At 42.9% G+C, this 22,953-nt stretch overlaps 1 protein-coding gene across 1 annotated transcript in view; it reads left to right on the top strand.

Annotated features, from left to right (window-relative positions):
- The first annotated feature begins 1,301 nt into the window (after positions 1 to 1,301).
- Positions 1,302 to 22,953, top strand: part of LOC124607395 (receptor-type guanylate cyclase gcy-19) — a 444,813-nt gene continuing 423,161 nt past the window's right edge. The window contains exon 1 of the mRNA XM_047139717.1: positions 1,302 to 1,424. Within this exon, the coding sequence (XP_046995673.1) occupies positions 1,317 to 1,424 (108 nt within the window). The 5' untranslated portion in view covers positions 1,302 to 1,316. The remainder of the gene's footprint in view (positions 1,425 to 22,953) is intronic.

Here is a 22,953-nt window from a genome sequence, read left to right as displayed (position 1 = left end):
AGTTGCGTCACAGACAGGAGCGCCTTCGATGGTGTTATCAACGACGAACCTGGGTGCACGAATAGCAAAACGTCATTATTTCGGATGAATCCAGGTTCTGTTTACAGCATCATGATGGTCGCATCCGTGTTTGGCGACATCGCGGTGAACGCACATTGGAAGCGTGTAAATGTCATCGCCATATTGGCGTGTCACCGGGCGTGATGGTATGGGGTGCCACTGGTTACACGTCTCGGTCACCTCTTGTTCGCATTGACGGCACTTTGAACAGTGGACGCTACATTTCAGATGTGTTACGACCCGTGGATCTACCCTTTTTCGATCCCTGCGAAACCCTACATTTCAGCAGGATAATGCACGACCGCATGTTGCAGGTCCTCTACGGGCCTTTCTGGATACAAGAAATGTTCGACTGCTGCCCTGGCCAGCACATTCTCCATATCTCTCACCAATTGAAAACGTCTGGTCAATGGTGGCCTAGCAACAGGCTCGTCACAATACGCCAGTCACTATTCCTGATGAACTTTGGTATCGTGTTGAAGCTACATGGGCAGCTGTACCTGTACACGCCATCCAAGCTCAGTTTGATTCAATGCCCAGGCGCATCAAGGCAGTTATTACGGCCAGAGGTGGTTGTTCTGGGTACTGATTCCTCAGGATCCATGCATCCAAATTGCGTGAAAATGTAATCACATGTCAGTTCTAGTATAATATATTTGTCCAATGAAGACCCGTTTATCATCTGCATTTCTTCTTGGTGTGGTAATTTTAATGGCCAGTAGTGTAATATTCAGTGGTTTTGTTGTGTCTCGTATACATGCTCGTGTTTAGTTTTGTGTGGGACAGAGAGACTCCTGCATGTGTGCACAGTGACCCATGCTCACAGATGAGAGGCGTGCAGTGAGATCGTTGCATCCGCCCCCTCGCCTCTCTGTACTAGTTCCATACTGACCTAGTGCTCACGGGAAGTTGTACAGGGGTAAACGCACCTCGAGCCCTGTCCAGTACGCCTCGATTGTAACGCGCGACGCGTTTCTGTCGGCAGGCGCGGCTCGGCGCCCGCGGCGGCGGCTGCGCCGGCCACAACGGCAGCCAGCGCGATGCAGGCGGGCGGCGGCAGGAACGGCCTGGCGCCGCCGCCGGCCGACGTGCGCGTGCACGACACGGGCTCGGTGCGCTCCGTCTCGTCGGATGACGTGTCCGAGTCGATCGCGGCGGAGGCGGCGGCGGCCGCGGCGGCGTCGGGCGTGCACGGCTGCGCCTGCAGGGCGGCCAACCCGGCGTACCGCAGCGGCCGCCGCCTGCAGCTGCTGCAGATGCTGGTGCTGCCGTTCGTGCCGGTGCTCGCGCTCATCGTGCAGACCTCGCTCAGCCTGCGCGACACGCTCGTCGACCGCCAGGAGGTCGGCGACATAGAGGCGCAGGTACTCCCACACCCTATACGTTAACACAGTAGTGGAGTTCCGTATAAAGGCCTGGGTCCTACGAAAGTAATACAAAAAATAGCACTCAGTCTTAAGGCCACAGGTGGCCCATCGGGACCATATGACCGCCGTGTCATCCTCAGTCGAGGATGCGGATAGGAGGGGCATGTGGTCAGCACACCGCTCTCCCGGTCGTTATGATGGTTGTCTTTGACTGGAGCCGCTACTATTCGGTCGAGTAGCTCCTCAATTGGCGCCACGAGGCTGAGTGCACCCCGAAAAATGGCAAAAGAGCATGGCGGCTGGTTGGTCACCCATCCAAGTGCCTGCCACACCCGACAGCGCTTAACTTCGGTGATCTCACATGTACGGGTGTATACACTGCGGGAAGCCCGTTGCCGAAGTAATACACGGGGAGAAGAAATATTCGGGTACTCTGATTTCGCAGCGCGAGTCCTCACACACTAGCAACACAAAAATGTCTCTCACAAAATTTCATCGTGCTCATATTTCGCACAGTAAATGGACGCAAAGAGTTGTAATCTGGCAACACTGTAATCACTTGTACAGTAACTACCTCTGTTAGCATATAGCAGTTGTGCTGTGCAGTTGGTTGTAGGGTTAGCGTTTTGGGATAGCATGCAGGAGATCGAGGCTTATTTGTTTTAAGTTGATAAAAGCAGTATTCATGCTACAGTTTGTACAAAACATCTGCAGTTATGTACTACGAACACAGAAATGGACTTACAATCGTGGACACGAATTGTTTCGCGCCACTGCATCTACCAGATTCCAAACTTGTTTTGTGTGTACCCTCCCCCAGTGGTCCCATCGACTAATACCAACCACTATTCTTGCCACATTCATGTAAATTACATATCGTTAGGGCCTTAATTCAAGAGTAGGGCTTCGAAAATAATTTCGATGGGACCATACGGGCAGGGTACACAGAAAACAAGTCTGGAATCTAGCAGACGCAGTGCCGCGAAATAGTTCGCGTCCACGACGTGCAAAATGCTTCTTTAAAAGTTGACCATTGAAAACTATTGTACTTCCATTTCTGTTTTCATAGTACTTAAAAGCAAATGTTTCGTAGAAGATGTACTGTAATCAGTGTATGAAGATTAAGACGTCAGATACCGTACCACACAGATTACTCTTAGCAAAGAAAAACAAATAAAGCTCGTTCTAGAATCGAACCCTCGACCTCCTGCATGCTAACCCAAAACGCTATTCCCTGCACCAACTGCACAGCACTAGTCTACTACCTGACAGAGGCAGTTACCGTACACGTGATTATAATGTTGCCAGATCTGCAATCTTTAACGTCCATTTACTGCCCGAAATATGCGCAGGACGAAATTTTGTGAGAGACATTTTTGTATTGCTTGATGTGAGGAGGCGCTCTGCGAAGTTCGAGTGCGCGAATTTTTCGTCACCCTGTATAATGCCTGAAGCTTACGTGTATAGAATTTGTTATGAAAGTTGTAGCTACAAATAAAGTATAAATAATCACGAAGGATGGTTCAAATGGCTCTAAGCACGATGCTTGACACAGTCATGTCGATTAAATATTTGGGCGTAATATTGTAGAGCGATATGAAGTGGGACAAGCATGCAATGGCAGTTGTGGGGAAGGCGGATAGTCGTCGTCGGTTCATTGGTAGAATTCTGGGAAGATGTGGTTCAACTGCAAAGGAGACCGCTTATAAAACACTAATACGACCTATTCTTGAGTACTGCTCGAGCGTTTGGGATCCCTATCAGATCGGATTGAGGGAGGACATAGAAGCAATTCAGAGGCGGGCTGCTAGATTTGTTACTGGTAGGTTTGACAATCACGCGAGTTTTACGGGAATGCTTCAGGAACTCGGGTGGGAGTCTCTGGAGGAAAGGAGGCGTTCTTTTCGTGAATCACTACTGAGGAAATTTAGAGAACCAGCATTTGAGGCTGACTGCAGTACAATTTTACTGCCGCCTATTTATATTTCGCGGAAAGACCACAAAGATAAGATAAGAGAGATTAGGGCTCGTACAGAGGCATATAGGCAGTCATTTTTCCCTCTTTCTGTTTGGGAGTGGAACAGGGAGAGAAGATGCTATTTGTGGTACGAGGTACCCTCCGCCACGCACCGTATGGTGGATTGCGGAGTTTGTATGTAGATGTAGATGTAGATGCTGGGTGGACTTAACAGCTGAGGTCATCAGTCCCCTAGAACGTAGAACTACTTAAACCTAACTAACCTAAGGACATCCCACACATCCATGCCCGAGGCAGGATTAGAACCTGAAACCGTAGCGGTCGCACGATTCCAGACTGAAGCGCCTAGAACCGCTCGGCCAACCCGGCCGGCTGCAATTTTTTACCTGGAATATTTAGCTACACCTTCCAAACACTTCTAAAAATAGTCGCCGCTCCAACTTAGACATTTGTCGTAGCGTTGTACCAATTTTCCAATACCTCGTTATAGAAAGCAGCTGTTTGTGTTTCCTACAATGTCTCTACGCTGATCTGCAGCTCGTTCCCTGTGCCAAATTTTGTCTTCATAGCCAGTGGTTATTGTGATCTGAGACAAAACTCAGAGGGAGACAAGTCCGGGCTGTACGATTGGTGATCAAACACTTCCCATTGAAAGCGCAGCGGGAGCGTCCTCATTTCCCCTGCAGTGTGCGGCCAAGAATTGTCATGAAGTAGGAAATGCAGTTACGTTATACGAGCTGCATGAAATCAGTCTAAATCTCTGGGCAGGCCCTAATATTTGGCAGGACACGCTGTTTTCCGGGTCTCTCTACGTGCTCACTGTATGCTCCGTAGTGTAAAGAGCGATGTGACGCGATCGATGGACATACAGTCCCAAGCTTCATCGGATTTTTCACTCTGGTTTCTGGATCGGACCTAAGTAACGAATAACCCTCATCGATACATATTTCAAGGTTTTACTGCCCCACAGAGTAGTCCCCGGCATTGTGTATATCTCATTCTCAGCGTCGTGGAAGTCGTAGGATAGCATTAGCCGGGCCATTTGTGTTGATAGATCCAGTGGAGCGGTCTATTCCCCAACGAATCTCTGTAACAGTTCTGAAGAGAATGCTATGAAGTGCTTCCTACAATTTAGGAATCAAGTTGTAATCACAAGTGCTTACGTCCGGAAAGTATGGTAGGTGGTACAGCACTTTCCTGTCCCTTCTATCGAACAAATCAGTCGCAACTTGCGCCAAATGAGCCTGAGCATTATCCTGCGAAATGATGGACTGGTCCTGCGGAAAGTGGAGGCGCTCCTGTCTCTCAGCTCTTCATTTTTGGAATACAACATGTCACCAGCATAGAGAAAGAAACGCCGACGTTTTCTGCTGGACCCGCCCATCATTTCGCAGGACAATGCTCAGGTGCATATGGAGCAAGTTGTCACTGACCTTTCCAGTCGATGAGCCTGGGAAGTGCTGTGCCACCCACCACACACAACGGACTTAAAGTGACCTGGACATCATGGCTTATAATTTTTACTAGTACTTTGAAATTTAATAACTCAAAAATTTTAATAGATACTGGAATGAAACTTTAACCACATCATTAGAAGACAGCGACCTCTGTGTGAAAAAAATTTAAAAACTGTGGAATTTATAGTGGAGTGACTATTGACTTATCGTACGTACTGAATTACTTGTAATTTTTATTTTATGTGCACTGTACTTCCATACTATTCAAACAAATTTTCTTAATTATTAACTTGTTGAGACAGTAAACCAGGAATACTGTTCAATTTGTTGTTATGTGTATTAAAAAAAAAGTTTTTTAGAAGTAAATTTTTCTTCTAATAATTTAAGAACATATGATATGTACCAGCTTAAAGTATTTAATACACTGCTGAATAATGTTGTTCCATTTATAGGCAAGCACTATATTATTATGTTTTTTAGCTTCAATATTGGATGAGATAATGATACCATAGTATGCAAAAACATTGATTACAGGGAACTGAAACTAAAGATTTGCATGTCATTTTCTTCTCAATGATAACATGTCAAAACATCCAACTCCATAATCATGTTGATTCTGAGTGTCCTTTCATCTTCTTTAGTTTTATTTCTTTTCTTTGTATTCTGATCCTCTTTGTCATACTTTTGTTAGTTTTTTTCAGCCATAATTTTAACTTTCAGCAGCCTTTTCAGCTACAGCGACACGTTGTCTCTCCACTCGTAACAGCGCAACTTTCATGTTGTCCCCAGTCTTGGTTCCTATTCTGCTCTGCTTGTTACTCCGTCACACCAATTGGAAAAGCTGACACACCAACAAAAACAGTTTTTGACAAGCGTTCCCAAATGCAACTATTGAAGCTGATATTCGTATGCTGTGTTTTGTCACGTAAACTTTTTTCAAGGAGTTTAGAATCTGAAAGATCTCTATATACTGACTTTAGTTCTACCATAAACAGCCGGCCGAAGTGGCCGTGCGGTTAAAGGCGCTGCAGTCTGGAACCGCAAGACCGCTACGGTCGCAGGTTCGAATCCTGCCTCGGGCATGGATGTTTGTGATGTCCTTAGGTTAGTTAGGTTTAACTAGTTCTAAGTTCTAGGGGACTAATAACCTCAGCAGTTGAGTCCCATAGTGCTCAGAGCCATTTGAACCATTTTTTTCTACCATAAACATAACATTTTCCGGCTTAGGGTGTGCATGTGCATGTTTTTGTCAGTTTGCATCGTACCTATTACACTTTCACCATGAAGTGTTATCTTTTGGTCACAGCCCACGCTGTAGATGCTCGTGAGTGCAGAGTTGCCCAGTTGCTTTTCTCGTCTCACTAACATTTTCGCTGTTTCTCATGGCTAGACCATGGTGATGGCTAGACCATAGTGTTCTGTGAGGTTTTCTACTTCTGATTTTGTGAGGTTGCCTTGTCCACCAATTGCTTTGCCATTACACTTTTTCCTGTCTTGTCATTGTTGTGTTTCGTAAGTCTCTTCTGATCATGTCCTATACTTTCAATTTTTTAATTTCAGTTTTCTTGTATGGTTTAGCAGCCACAACGCTATTGAAGCCTTTAGAGTCACCATCACCAAGGCAGTGACTGTATCGCGCACCATTTCTAACAACTGACCTACTAATAATAGAAACTTCCCCTTTCTTTCCATACCATCACTGAAACCAGAGTTTTTGCCACGCATGTGTTGATTTACATTATTGGTACAACCTTGGTAGTATTTTCTCTGACATTCACAGACCAGCACCTTGCCTGTTTCTGCAGAGTTTGCTGTGACAACTCCACTCAGCGATGTATTGGCCTCTCGTCTGCAAGGAGCCTTCCAATGCAACAATAATTATCTATAGTTTCTTTCGCCGCTCTCTGCATATATGCTTCACTGACCTCCTTTAGACTACTATGCAATCGTTTATAGTGCCTCTCAAATTTCACAGGTAGCAGTGGGAGATGCATCATAGCACAGAATAAGTGGGCTGCTTTTCTTTCCTTCTCAAAGCACCTCATGGCATAAACAACACGAATAGTCACTTCACTATATTTTGTGCATGTTACAGGACATGTCACTCCACATTTCGCTACTTTACCCACTTGAAATTACATTCTCACTGAATGTAAGGGATTTTTCACTACTACAGAATTTCCATTTGGTAACAGACAAAAGCAATTCTGAAAGCATGCACTTACTAATTAAAACGTAACCATTACTTTCAATGTTTACAACACCAACGTCTTGTTCATTTTTGGTAAGATGTTTCAACTTGCGTTTTGAAACACTGCCTGGAGATATTTGGGCCTAACCCCACTTCACTTCCGCGTAACAGTTTCTTCAATTTTACGATTTCCAACAGCATGCTTGTGCTGATTACCGTAAAATTTACAAGTGCAAGCAGTTTAAGGTGTAAAATGGTTGAAATACGTAGTCCCAACAACAAATTTACAACACAAACGTACTTGAGAAACGTAAGTGAACTCAAGCAATCCAGTCGTATCAACAGAAAGATCGAGTGCAATAAATCCCTCCTCACAGTACAGTCAATATCTTCTTCAAGGGTATTAGACAAACGAGTTGCTATGGAAATAGCAGCGCCAAAATTAAATAACGAGGAATTGTTGGTAAGGTTGGACAGCATTGTTACAGCTGGGCTTTCAAGCGGTCCGTTTGCTTTAAGAAGGCTCTGAAACACGAAACTGGTGAGGTAGTATACATAAAGTATGTATTTTTGCTATCGGGAAGAATCACAGAATTTTCTTAAATAAAAAATTTAATTTTTTGGGCCCTCATGTCGTCCAGGTCTCCTTAAGCGCTTATGATGTCATCTTGATTACTAAATTGAAGAAAGTACTCCATGCCATTCGCTTCAGAACTGTTACAGAGATTTGTCAGACCATAGGTCGCTCCACCCTGTCTATTAACACAGCTGACATTGCCAAGGGTATCCTACGACTTCCACATCGCTGGCAACAGGTTATACACAACGCTGGCGACTACTCAGAAGTACAGTAAAATTTTGAAGCATTTACTTGTTCCGTATAAGTTGTAAATAAATGGATGCCACTATTAAAGTTTTCAACCTACATGCGAGAATGCAGTGTCGACTGAATCTTCATTTCGATTCGATTCTATCATGCATCTTCATACTTCATCTGCTGCTCTTACTAGATTAATGACGGCAGAAGATTTCATTATTTAGTGAAGATATTGTGCACACCTGACAAAAACTTGGACCACTCCACTGAAGAAAAATGTAGTATAAAATTCTGTTTATCATATAGATAGTGATTTTTCTTATTGTTTTCAACCAAAAACTTTTCATCTGTTCATATAAGCCATCATCCGTGATCTATAAAAAATAAGAGGAATAGTTGTTCAAATCTATCTAATTCACTGTCGTATGTGTAGTCTTTCCTGGAAGTACTGATTCACAGCTTAATGCAACAAAACATTTTGAAACAGTTTAAAACTCTCCTACCTCTTTTTATTGAGATAAACCTAATACTTTGCATATATGGTCAATAAAATTCCCTGAAAATTTCTCCCTTAAAAAAAATTTTGTCCCAGGAATAATTATTAACGCTGTGTGATCACCATTTAATTGAAAAATTCATAAATAGGATATGTTTTCATTGCGCAACATAGAAGAAACAGAAAGCACAAACAAATATTTGAATGAATGAAAGATCACGATTAGATCCTGAAACTTCCTGGCATGATCCGCAGGTATGAGTGTGACCTGCCTTATAGGCAGATCACGTTGCATGAGGATGTGAAATCTCACTTTGTAAGCCTGATGCAAATCCTCAAGAAGAACATGAAATATAATAATCATGTCGAACATAGTCTGGAACAACACAGAGTCTTGGTAACACTGACTTCATTACTGGCTGCAATATACATACGAAGAATTCAAAATATTTCTGCTGGCATCAGCTCCTTTTTGACTAATGATCCCGCTGAATGAACCCGGTAGTATGTTCTTAGATCAAATACTGACTCACGTAAAAACATAAGAGCACGCGTGAACAGTTCAAAAATCGTGTGAACTTCATGACTGTCTGTGAGATGAAAATAAATCTAAAATACTTTCGTGAAATTTCCGATTAAAATATGTAACTCGATAAGCATTGGCAGCAAAAAAAAAAAAAATTATCCGGTGGGGGACCACATGCTGTACAATTCACGAATCATGAGTATCAGAACAAAAGTAAACTGGATACACCCTTTAATACTCGGAGCAATATTAAATTAGCAGGAACGTAACGAATGCCGTACTGTAATCTCGTGGATGGATGACTGAAATATCGATGCTACTCCATGAGCACAGGACATGATGTCTCTCTTTGAACCCCGGATACTAAGTCTGGACATGACTGAAGGTATATCTATAGCGCTGAAAACAACGTAAACAAAATTTTATGAGAAGCAGCGTTTTTCTTTCTCGTTGCGCAATGTAAGCATTTGCTTCTGCTGAATATTTCAATCAAACAGTGATCAGTCAGCATTAACATAAATCTTGCGTCATAATTATGTATAAAAGCGTAATGTTTTCATGGAATTTTACTAGAGTCAGATATATTATGTATACAATGCGTGTGTGTGTGTATGTTATTGTTGTGATCTTCAGTCCGAAGACTAGTTTGATGCGTACACACTCTCCATCTCTACATAATTACTGCAGCCTAGAAACATTGACCCTGCTTTCTGTAATCAAGCTTTGGTCTCCTTTTGTAATGTTTACTTCCTCACACGTCTAAGTCAATATTCTCTCATTTTTCTGACTGACAAAATATAAAGTGATTAAATGGTTTAAGAGTAATATAGTCCACGCCGATGTATTTTGGGTCTCTTCGTCTTTTTTAAAAAATGTGTTCCAAAAATGTGAATGCATGTCTCTTTGTCGCCGTCCAGCTTTACTCCTAGGAAAAGACTAAACAGGTCAAGTGGGCATCTAATCAATAATAGAGAATATACGTCAAGAGAAACAAGGACCAAAATATTACATAAAACCAATAAACTAAACTGAAGAAGGTATGATGCTGCGAGAGGAGGTGTGGTATGTTAGAACGTATGCCCTCAACTGATTCCTCAAAGTAGTCAAACTGTGCCATAAATTGTTTTTTATTTCCTATTCGATTCAAGATCTCTTCATTCATTACTCTATGTACCCATCTAATCTTCAGTATTCTTCTCTACCTCCATATTTCTAAAGATTCTGTACTCGTCTCGTCTAAGCGGTTTATCATCCACATTTCTCTTCCATAGAAGGCTACACTGCACATAAAAAGGATCAAAAAAGACACCATAATAAGTACTTGTATATTCGGTGACATCAAAATAATCAGTTTCATAAAAATTCTTACTATTGGTTCAAATGGCTCTAAACATATCTGAGGTCATCAGTCCCCTAGACCTAGAACTACGTAACCCTAACTAACCTAAGGACACCACACACAGCCATGCCCAAGGCAGGATTCAAACCTGCGACCTTAGCAGCGGCATGATTCCGGACTGAAGCGCACAGAACCGTTCGGTCACACCGGCCGGCAACTTACTATTGATAGGCGGCGTTCTGTATTCTCTACTAGCCGACAGTCGTCGTTATCTTCACATCCAAATAGAAAAACTCGTCTACTGCTTTTAGTGTCAGATTCCTTAATATAATTTCCACGGCATCGCGTGATTTGATTCAGCTACATTCCATTATGCCTCTTTCGCTTTTCTTCCTATTCAAAGGAGGCCACATTTCAAGATACTAACCATTTCGTTCAACTGTTCATCCAGAGCTTTTACCATCAATGACAGAATTACGATGCCATCCGTGAACGTAAAACTTTTGATTCCTTTTCTCTGAACTTTAATTAACTGTAAGAATTTCTACTTGCTGTCATTTACTTCTTTGTAAGTACACTACTGGCCATTAAAATTTCTACACCACGAAGATGACGTGCTAGAGACGCGAAATTTAACCGACAGGAAAAAGATGCTGCGATATGCAAATGATTAGCTTTTCAGAGCATTCACACAAGGTTGGCGCCGGTGGCGACACCTACAACGTGCTGACATGAGGAAAGTTTCCAACCGATTTCTCATATACAAACAGCAGTTGATCGGCGTCGCTTTGGTGAAACGTAGTTGTGATGCCTCGTGTAAGGCGGAGAAATGCGTACCATCACGTTTTCGACTTTGATAAAGGTCAGATTGTAGCCTATCGCGATTGCGGTTTATCGTATCGCGACATTGCTGCTCGCGTTGGTCGAGATCCACTGACTGTTGGCAGAATATGGAATCGGTGGGTTCAGGAGGGTAATAGGGAACGCCATGCTGGATCCCAATGGCCTCGTATCACTAGCAGTCGTGATGACAGGCATCTTATCCGCATGGCTGTAACGAATCGTGCAGTCACGTCTCGATCCCTCACTCAACAGATGGGGACGTTTGCAAGACAACAACCATCTGCACGAACAGTTCGACGACGTTTGCAGCAGCATGGACTATCAGCTTAGAGACCATAGGACCATGGCTGCTGTTACCCTTGAAGCTGCATCAAAGACAGGAACGCCTGTGATGGTGTACTCAACGACGAACCTGGGTGGACGAATAGCAAAACGTCATTTTTTCGGATGAATCCAGGTTCTGTTTACTAATGTTACTCAATAACGTAGGAACATAGGGCTAGACTACACCCTGTAAGTAACATTAGATAACCATCACTTAATCCACTCTTTCGTGGTTTCACATACAGGATGTCCCAGAAATATTGCCACAAAACTTTGAGGGGTTGTAGAGAGTGCCTTGGGGAACAAATCGACGATAGGAACCCCTATTCCGTAAACGTCATCCAACAACGGTATGGAGCGTCGAAGTTATAGGCGCCGGCCCCTACGTGACTTGTTTGCTGACATATCACAGGAGCAACGTCTCGCGATGTTGTTTGTTATTCAATGATCGTAACTAGTTGCTACGATCGCCCGTGGAGAACATAGAACCAGCTGCTGCGCAGAAAGGTCTTGGGAGATTTTAAAGGGTTCCAGGAGACCACTGAATAACAAACAACACTGTGTGACATTTCGCCTGTGGTTAGTAGCGTACAAAGTCGCATTTGCTGCCAAAGGGGTGGCATAGTGGCAGGCCCCGGCGCATATAACTTCTATGCTCTGTAGCGTCGTTGGATGACTTTTCCGGGTACGGGTTCATATCCTGGCTGAATCCTCTTCAACTCCTCTAACTTAGTCGCAGCTTTTCTGGGCCGCCCTGTATACACGTTGCGACACCTGTTGATGATGATCCACTGCATGTTCACTGCGTAAAACTGTCTGTGCTGTCATATAGGGTTTCGTAGCATTCTGAATGCCAAGACGACACAGCTAACTAAGTAGTGAGATCGTTGATGTGTAAGGTGATATTTTTTGCGTGTGTGTGTTGATATAACAGTTGGATTCAAGGGCAAATTAGTGTGCGAAGTGTGATCCGAGAAATATCTCAACAGGCAGGGGTCGACGACGACGAATGTAGTGTTTTACAAAGCACTAGCCTGTTTGCAGCTCAGCACAAATTTCTCTAATTCATCATTGATGTACCAGTATGAAATTTCAGAATGGGCGTTATGAAAAAATTTCATAAAATGGGTGCGTCCTTTTATTGATCATACTGGGCCTATAACAACGATTGTATGCTACATGTGATGTAAACAGGTCCAAGGTAATGACTAGGTGGTACAAGAAGCGATAAGTGTCAGCGTATCTCAGTAGTATTTGCGCTCTTCTCAGCGTTTCAGTTGGCCAACTGAATACCACGATTTGTATTCTAAAGAGTATATATGGTCTTTCCTGTAGCACAAGATTAAATGGAAAAGTAGGTATCCAAGAAATTTCCGAATTACACGAATGGCTACTGGCATACCCTTTGGGTTCTCAGCCAACCAACTCCTACGCTAATGAATCAGTTATCCGTGTTTGCATGGAGAATGGCTGGAAGGACGTAAGCTGTATCCGCGATTGTTTCCACTAATAATGATCGATATTAAGCTCTAAAGTCCTACTTTGTAACATTTCGAAGCCTTTTAATTTATCTGCATCCCAAAAAAACGCGACGTAACAGACAACGTTAATCTCTTTTGACCAGATTCGAACAATATAAACCACAACACTGCAGTTCACCAACAGGATATGTCTCCCCAACTGATTCTTTCGAACAGCCTTACTTGTAATTCACTCCATGAAGACTTGTAAATACTTAATACATATGAGTTAAGTTTGCAAGGCTAATACCTGGAATTAGGAAGAGCTGTAGGCAACTGCTACATCAACATTACTGTGTCTAAGTGTATGTATCAGTCACACTTTTATTTCCAAACTCTTCAGTTATGGGCGAATCTTTCGCTTTTTCCCTTAATTTATTCTATTCTTCTTCTTTTTCTTGTGCCTTTGTCCCGCGTCAGCGCAGTGTTGGCGTGGTTAGTAAATGATCTGGCACGGTTAATTTAAAGGGTGGCTGGATGCCTTTCCTCTCGCTAGCCCATTATCCAAGTCGAAATTTTTGTGCTCCAACTGTCTCCGCGCAGTGTTAGTCACGTGAAATTGAAAGAAAATTTTCTAAATATTTGCAAATCATATAGGCTGTTTCAGGTGGAACTTGATACCACCCCCGGTATTCACTTACTGAGATGTGAGAAACTGCGTAAAAACCACATACAGGCTGGCCAGCAAACCGGCCGTCGTCGTTAAACCGCCGGGCGGATTCGATCTGGGTAGACACATCGCGCCGTCCCGGAAGTGACGCTTTAGCAACCACGGCTATCCGGCCGAGACCCTTAATTTATTGTACTCGCTCTGGAATGCATGTACTTCTCCTCCTGGAAACGTAATAAATACTACGCCACTATTGTTGATTACCTCCATACTTCGCTAACTACCGTATTTATCAGCCGTTATCTGAAAGTAATCACATGTAAAACGCATAATGGTGTTCCCTTCTCGGTAAGTTGAAAGGTTTCATCCGCATGATGGGTGCTAAAGCACTCTGGCCACAGACACGCAAACCGCGAAGCGCGGCACGCAACGTATCTCATCTGCTAACAAAGACATGGCGCCAACAGAACTCGCAACAGTTTATTTCCTGTAGAAAGCGTGTTGTGTTTACGCCATTCGGTTTCAAGAGGGAGGTGGATGTGCGCACTTTTCATTTTTATGTTTTTATTTATTTTTTAAAGTTATCAATCGTCTGGCTGACTTGATGCGGCTCGACACGAATTTCTCTCTTGTGCTAGCCATTTCATCTCAGAGTACCACTTGCAACCTACGTCCTCAATTATTTGTTAGATGTATTCGTATTTCTGTCTTCCTCTACAGTTTTTACCCTCTACAGCTACCTCTAGTACCATGGAAGCTATTCCCTGATGTCTTAACAGATGTTCCGTCAGAAATTTTTGGAAAATTATCAGACAGAAACACAGCGATTTCTAAAATTATATTAAAATTATTTCAATAAACCAGTCTTGATGGCATGTACCCTGTACATTTCGTTCGGTGATCATCAGCCCAATTTTTACTCCTTGGTGACAGCAGCAGGCATCATGAGCGGCCTTCATCATGCCAGTCTGATGATGGTCTTATGAATGGCCGAATTCGATTACCAAACGAAATATACAGAATACTTTGTGATCAAGTCTCTTTTATTAAAATAATTTTAATATGTCCTGTCATCCTGACCCTTCTTCTTGCCAACGTTTCCATTTTTTTTTCCTCGCCGATGCTGCTGAGGATCTCCTCGTACCTTATCTTACGACTACACCTAATTTTCAACACTCATCTGTAGCACCACATCTCAAATGTTTCGACTCTCTTCTGTCCAGCCTGGCCGCTGTGGCCGAGCGGTTCTAGGCGCTTCAGTCCGGAACCGCGCTACTGCTACGGTTGCAGGTTCGAATCCTGCCTCGGTCATGGATGTGTGTGATGTCCTTAGGTTAGTTCCCCATGACTATTTGATTTTCATCTCCCTTTGCGTACTGATTTACCAGTTCAGTATCCTTACGTACTTTCTCTATCTCTTCATTTTTGGCTTGCGACGTCGGCATGTGCACCTGTTATCGATGTCGGTTTGCTGTCGATTCTTATGAGCACAACCCTATCACTGAACTGTTCAAAGTAACTCACTCTCTACCCTACCTCTCTATTCATAATGAACCCTACTCCCGTTACACAGTTTTCTGCTGCTGTTGCTATTAACCCTTATTTGCCTTACCAGAAATCCTTATCTTCTCTCTGTTTCATCTCACTGAGTCCCATTATATCCAGACTGAGCCTATGCGTTTTCCTTTTTAGATTTCCTATGTTTCCTAATACGTTCAAACTTCTGACATTCCACGCTGCGACTCGTAGAGCGTTATCTTTTCGTTTATTATTCAATCTTTTTCTCATGGTCACCTCCCTGTTGGCAGTCCCCTCCCGCAGATCCGAATGGGGGAGCACAGCTCAAGTCTTCGAAGTAAACGCTCCTTAAACGAATTCACGGAATTCAAGTATTGATGGCTCCTATTTATGCAAGTATCGATGTATCTGACTGTCTATTGATGGAATGCATAGGGGCCTGAAGATGGCGTTACTGAGATTCCGAAACTGGACGTCTACAGAAAATAACTTCTCAAAACATACAGCTGTTTTGGCCATTTTCCTTCGTAAACCACCGGCCGCGGTGGCCGAGCGGTTCTAGGCGCTTCAGTCCGGAACCGCGCGACTGCTACGATCGCAGGTTCGAATCCTGCCTCGGGCATGGATGTGTGTGATGTCCTTAGGTTAGGTAGGTTTAAGTAGTTCTAAGTTCTAGGGGACTGATGACCTCAGATGTTAAGTCCCATAGTGCTCAGAGCCATTTTGAACCTTCGTAAACCACTTTGTTTTGGCTCCTTTAGCTACGTGGTACCGTACTGTGACCCGGCGGTTTCAGTTTGTACCAGGACTGCAGATATCTACCTGAAAGTAAACAAAAATGATATCGTATCTAAGTAGTTTGGAGGTGATAAAAATTTATGACAAGTCCAAACCCTTGTGTGATTGTGTGCCCATGTATGTCTCACTACATATATATCTTTCGTTTACTGAAGTAAATTATGTGATCAAGAGTATCCGGACACGCCATTGTCATGCGGAATTGATCACTAGATGTCACGGAAGGCGAACCCGCCAGTATAAAAGAAGGTGGGAAGCTTTGCGCTGTCAGTACAGAAAAAGTAACAGCAGGATCGATCGGTCAGAAGAGCTCAGTGACTTGGAACGTGGAATAGTTATTGGCTGTCACTTGAGTAACAGATGGATCGGTGACATTTAAATCCCTCTAACGCTGCCCAAGTCCACTGTTCTTGATGAGACTGGGAAGTGGAAACACGAAGGAACAACCATAGTTAAATTAAGACCAGGCAGACCTTTCATAGTGAGAAACAGGGACTTCCCAGCATTGTGGAGGGCGGTTGCAAAGATTCGCATGAAATCACCGAAAGGAATCGCTCGAGAGTTGCTAAGTGCTACACCATGTGATCGAAAGTATCCGAACACCCCAAAAAACACACTTTTTTCATATTAGGTGCATTGTGCTGCCACCTACTGCCAGGTACTCCATATCATCGACCTCAGAAGTCAGTAGACATCGTGAGAGAGCAGAATGAGGCGCTCTGCGGGCCTCAAGGATTTCGAATGTGGTCAGGTGATTAGGTGTCACTTGTCATACGTCTGTACGCAAGATTTCCACCCTCCTAAAAAATATCCATAGGTCCACTGTTTCCGGTGTGATAGTGAAGTGGACACGTGAGGCGACACGTACAGCACAAAAGTGTACAGACCGACCTCGTGTGTTGGCTAACAGAGACCGCAGGCACTTCAAGAGGCCTGTAATAGGCAAAAATCTATCCAGTCCATCACACACTAATTCCAAGTTGCAACAGGATCCGCTGAAAGTGCTATGATAGTTAGGCAGGAGGTGAGAAAACTTGGATTTCATGGTCGAACGGTGCTCATAAACCACACATCATGCCGGAAAATGCCAAACGACGCATCGCTTGGTGTAAAGACCGTAACATTGGACGATTGAACAGTGGAAAAACGTTGTCTGGAGTGACGAATCACGGTACTCGATGTGGGGATCCGATGGCAGGGTGTGGGTATGGCGAATGACCGGTGAACGTCCTCTGCCAGCGTGAGTAGTGCCAACAGTAAAATTCGGAGGCGTTGGTGTTATGGTGAGGTCGTGTTTTTCGTGGAGGGGGCTTGCACTCCTTTTTGTTTGTTTGTCACTATCACAGCACAGGTCTACATTGATGTTTTAAGCGCCTTCTTGCTTCCCACTGTTGAAGAGCAATTCGGGAATGGCGACTGCATCTATCACGACGATCGAGCACCTGTTCATAATGCACGACCTGTGGCGGAGTGGTTACTAGACAATAACATCCCTGTAATGGACTGGCCTGCACAGACTCCTGTCCTGAATCCTATAGAACGCCTTTGAGATGTTTTGGAACGCCGACTTCGTGCAAGGCCACACCGTCCGACATCGACACCTCTCCTCAGCGCAGCACTCCGTGAAGAATGGGCTGCCATTCCCAAAGAAACCTTCCAGTACCTGATTGAACGTATGCCTGCGAGAGTGGAAGCTGTCATCAAGGGTGGGCCAACACCATATTGAATTCGAACATTAGCGATGGAAGGCGCCACGAACTTGTAAGTCATTTTCAGCCAGGTGTCCGGATACTTTTGATCACATAGTTACGAACAGTCCATCTAGCACAAGACTGTGTTTATGGAGTTGAAAAGAATGGGGTATAAGTGGTCGAGCGGCTCCTCATAAGCAACTCGTATCCATAGTCAATGCTAAGTGATGTGTCGACAGAAGTGCCGACACAGTGTGATTTGAGGGGACCGCAATGCACGCTACAAACACACGAAGGATGGCGTGAGGTCTGAAACAGGATACGTAATGAATGCTATAAATAAAAGTACGTAGCTTTTGGAATAAACTTTAATCCATCCTTGGTACATCGCTATTGACGATATAAGTGAGACTCTTTAGATACAAGCTATGTAAGGCTAATGGCGCCTTGCTAGGTCGTAGCCATGGACTTAGCTGAAGGTTATTCTAACTATCTGCTCGGCAAAGGAGCGAGGCTTCGTCAGTGTAGTCGCTAGCAAAGTCGTCCGTACAACTGAGGCGAGTGCTAGTACGTCTCTCTAGACCTGCCGGGTGGTGGCGCTCGGTCTGCTATCACTGAAAGTGGCGACACGCGGGTCCGACATGTACTAATGGACCGCAGCCGATTTAAAGCTACCACCTAGCAAGTGTGGTGTCTGGCGGTGACACCACACTAAGCAACTGAAAACGAATGGTTTGGAGTGATGAACCATGCTAGACCCTGTGGGAGTCCAATGGAAGTTTTTCAGATTTGGTGAATGCCTGGAGAACGTTACCTGCCATCACGTGTAGTACCAGCGTACGGAGGGGCTGGTGCTATAGTATCAGGCTGTTTTCGTGGTTAGTTGTCGTTCCCTTACTGCGCTTAGAAAATGCTAAATGCGGAAATATGTGACACATTTTACAGCCCTGTATTCTGCTTACAATAGAGATACAGTTCGGAGATGACGATTTATTGTATCAGCATGGCTGTTCAATCTGTCACATAGCAGCATCTCTAAGGCAATGGTTTGTGGACAATAATAATCCTGTACTGTACTGGTCTTCCCAGAGACCCAACCTGAATCCAGTGGAACCACTCTGGAATGAGTTAGAACGTCGACTTCCTTCCGAAACCCAGCGTCAGTCAACACAACCTTTTCTGGTTTCCCGTGCGGTTCTAGGCGCTGCAGTCTGGAACCGCGAGACCGCTACCGTCGCAGGTTCGAATCCTGCCTCGGGCATGGATGTGTGTGATGTCCTTAGGATAGTTAGGTTTAACTAGTTCTAAGTTCTAGGGGGCTAATGACCTCAGCAGTTGAGTCCCATAGTGCTCAGAGCCATTTTTTTTCTGGTTTCGGCACTTGAGGAATAGTGGCCTGCCGTTGCTCCACAGACATTCAGACACCTCACTGAAGGTGTTCCCAGCAGAGTTCATACCGCCATAGACATAACCCATATTAATGCTCCCTAGTAGGTATCCCAATACTTTCGATCAGCTTGTGTACGTATTGCTCACTACCGGAGGCAGGTTGGCTGATAATTGTCCGTAGGCCGTGACTTAAACAAATAGGACGTAACGTTCATAAACTTCATAGAAACATTTATTTCCAATTAGATAACTGGTGTGATATGAAGTCACTTCCATATATGTGTCCATTTTCAAATAATTTGAAGTGCTATTATGGATGCTATAAAAAAAATACATGGAAGTCACAGGCTGTGTGGTGACCACTTTCTTTCACGACACGTCTTGGTTCATATATCATCAGCTTCATCTAAAATAATCCTTAAAGCGTCACAAATAACACATAGTGCATAACAGTAATTAACTAATAACTAATAATAAACTGGAAATAAATTAAAGTACAATGTGAAAACATAGCAAGATTTTGGAAAACACGTCATACGTAGATATGGAGTCAAATATCTCGTCCATTAGACAACGCGAAACTGAATCGTTACGGCGGCTACACCCTTCAGGAAGACAACTAGACCGCCATGTGGAAGTAGTGGTGAGCATTAATACTTAAGATTAATTATTATGTTGCTATGAGGAATGACGAAGACCCGACCTGGAGGCCGTGCTTAATTACAAAACAAACTTATATCCATTCAAAAACTACGAAATAAACACTGACAAGAGCACAAAAACAAATCTCATGTTTCACAGGAGAGCTTATGTGAAGTTTGGAAGGTAGGAGACGAGGTACTGCCAGAGGTACAGCTGTAAGGACGTGTCGTGAGTCGTGCGTGGGTAGCTCAGGTGGTAGAGCACTTGCTCACAAAAGGCAAACGTCCGTATCGCGAGTCTCGATCCGGCACACAGTTTTAATCTGCCAGGAAGTTTCAAATCTCATGTTGTAGGGGAGGACATCAAGTAGGAGATCGCCAGGTAACGATGCGAGGGGGCACTCTACAAGTCGGCTGGTTGAATAAGCCTTTTATTACGAGACACTTCTGATTTGCAACAGATATACATACATTGACCGCCTGCACATAGTACCAAGCGCAGGAAATAGATCTAATTTTTTTTACATCTACAACGTAGGCTTCATAGGCAACACTGATTATTACTATAAAATAATTTTGTCGATTGGTAAAATTCACAGCACACAATAGCAATGGCAAAATAAACATACAGTCGCACATCAGTCACGACATCCAGGTGTGGAAACTGAGGCTGGAGTGGGCGGACAAGGAAACAGTAGAATCTGTCGGGAAGGAAGTTGCCAAATGAGAGAATGCAAAGTAGAACCTAATGATAATAACATATACGGGGAAAATTTCATAAATATGACCAAAATTTTATGTGCACAATGAAACCCCGTAGGAAATGGTAAGATATTTGAGTCCATACCTACGTATGACGTGTTTTCCTTAACCTTGGTATGTTTTCACATTGTACGTCGATTTATTTTCTGTGTGTTTGTAGTGGTCAGTTAACTACTGTTATGCGCTGTGTGTCATTTGTTACTCTTTACAGAATTTTTTTTTTTAAATTAATCTGATGATATATAAACCGAAACGCATCACTAAAGTAAGTAAGCACTATACAGTCTGTGACTTCCATGTATTTTTTATAGCGTCCATTATAGCACTGATACAACCGTCCAACTTCAAATAGGTTATCAAAACGCCTCTTCAAGCAATTTACGATCCGCTTATGTTTCGACAGAAACGCAGGTCTTACACGCAGACAAGCACAGAAAGACTGAAGATGGTATCAATTAATAGCCAGTGTGTTGTGGTAACGTACAAAGGAGGATATACCGGAAAACATTATACTTGTACCTGACTGTAAAAAATATCCAGTTACCTGAAACATAACTGTTTCTAAAATAATTAAACATCTTAAAATTGTTCAAAATGTTGTTCCAAACAAAAATAACACTATTCGGTTCTAGTAAGCGTCTAAGCAATTTTTCTCAATATTTTCTTTCTTCTTTATAAGTTTTTGTATGCATGCCTCTTGTGGAAATGAAAGTATTTTAGAAAATTTGGCTAACAGTATTTCACCTCAAGACAGGAAACTTTACCGGTCTTTACAGTGATCGTAATGGCCGTTCAGCCTCATAAAGCAAATGTAAGGGCTTCAAGAAAAATTGAAAATTTGCGCCAAGTTTGTAGAGTTTTTTTTTTTTTTTTTTTTTTTTTTTAAAAATGCCTGAACTAGGGCAAATGTTAGATCACTCTACCCGGCAACAGTGAGTCAGCATTCCAGTGGCTCTAGAAACATACCGACTGCGCAGTTCATGATAAGCTTAAGGGCTTGGGGTCAAGCGTAGGTTACACGCTCGCAGAGCATATTAATCAGATGAGAAATCCGTACCTGACCACACTGCTCCATTCCACACAAATTGAGTGTTTGTGGTAAGCCGGTAAATACATGTAGTGCCCTGCGTGCCACAGTACTCCGTTCTCTCTGTCAGGGCACGTCGCTTTTACAGTTGCAAACATTGAAATCAGTTGTGTGTGGAAATATGCGATAAACTGCGTTGTCTTATTGTCTAATGTGACAGATAACTGAATTTTCTATCGGTAATTGGCAGAACGTGATGATAATATTAAAAAGAAAAACACATGCTAATGTTCTGTCAAATTATATTTATTTGCTCACGAACCGACTTTCGGCTGCTCAGTCCCACTTCAGGCGACAACTGAATGTCGCAAGTACAGATATACATGATGTGCGACTTAAACAGATATTATTCACACAAAAGACATAAAAATCACAAAGTGTTTACATAGGAAAACATTACAATAATTACAGTAACTAAAAAATGGTGTAAACAAAGTTTTATGTGGAGTTACATTTAACCTATGATGAGAAATAAGATGAATTTGCATTTTGAATCTGGTATTTGTAACGAAAACTTAATTTACCCGGAAGAAAGGGGAACATGGAAATCGATCATTTAATACTATTGTAAGTCATTTCTTTGTTGATACTATTGTAAGTCGTTTCTTTGTTGATTTCCCATATTTCCAGTAAGGTCATATTTCTCCTTTTCTTGACAGAATGTAAAACTTCACATTGTACATCATGTAAACGGTTTTCTGATAAAAGATGATCGGCAAAGGTCGAATCTTTCTTCCTCAATCGCCAGCTTATCTCATGTTCACGTAGCCTAATTGCCGCGGCTCTGCTTGACTGACCCGTACACGCTTTTTCACACTGGTTGCAAGTGATTATATACACACCACTCTGTCCCAAGGGTTGACATTTGTCTTTACTACCGGATACATTTTTTTATGTTATTGGTATTGTACAGTGCAGGTCTATATTTGGAAGACTTCAACTTTTTGTTTGAAATGTTGGAATTTTACATCAGTTTTGTAACTACTGAATAACTTTTGGTGGCCAGTGTACAGATGTGGTGTAACTTTATTCACTTTCTTTTTTCATAGAATATTATCGGTCTGGGCAGCGCTGTAGCCATTGCTGGAAGCAGTTTGTTTGATGGTTTGAAGTTCTGTTGGAAAAGCTAATTTGGACAATGGAACAGTGTATCGAAAGCATACTTGTGGTTGTGTGGATGCTGGGAGTTGTAGGGATTACCGTATAGCAGCTATTTTTTTCTGTAAAAGCTAAATACATGTTTTCATGGTGAGCAAATGAGTATTATTTCGCAGAACATTGAAAAGTGTTTTCCTTTTTAATATTAAATAGGACAGATTTAGTTTATTTTATTTATTTATCAGGTTCTTCGAAACCATGTGAGCCAGGGACACACGATCAAGGAAAGAGTCAGTACATAGTTTACTGAATGGTGATTAAAAAATTTATAAACAAAAAGTTTCAAGAACTACTAAAATAATAAATATCACATTGCAGAGGAAAGTATTCAGCTTAGTAGTGTGCAATAAAGAAACCTTACAACATGCGTTTCTGATTTGA

This window comes from Schistocerca americana, chromosome 3 (assembly GCF_021461395.2).
Source record: "Schistocerca americana isolate TAMUIC-IGC-003095 chromosome 3, iqSchAmer2.1, whole genome shotgun sequence".
Lineage (NCBI taxonomy): Eukaryota > Metazoa > Arthropoda > Insecta > Orthoptera > Acrididae > Schistocerca > Schistocerca americana.
This window is presented reverse-complemented; position numbering and strand designations above follow the sequence as displayed.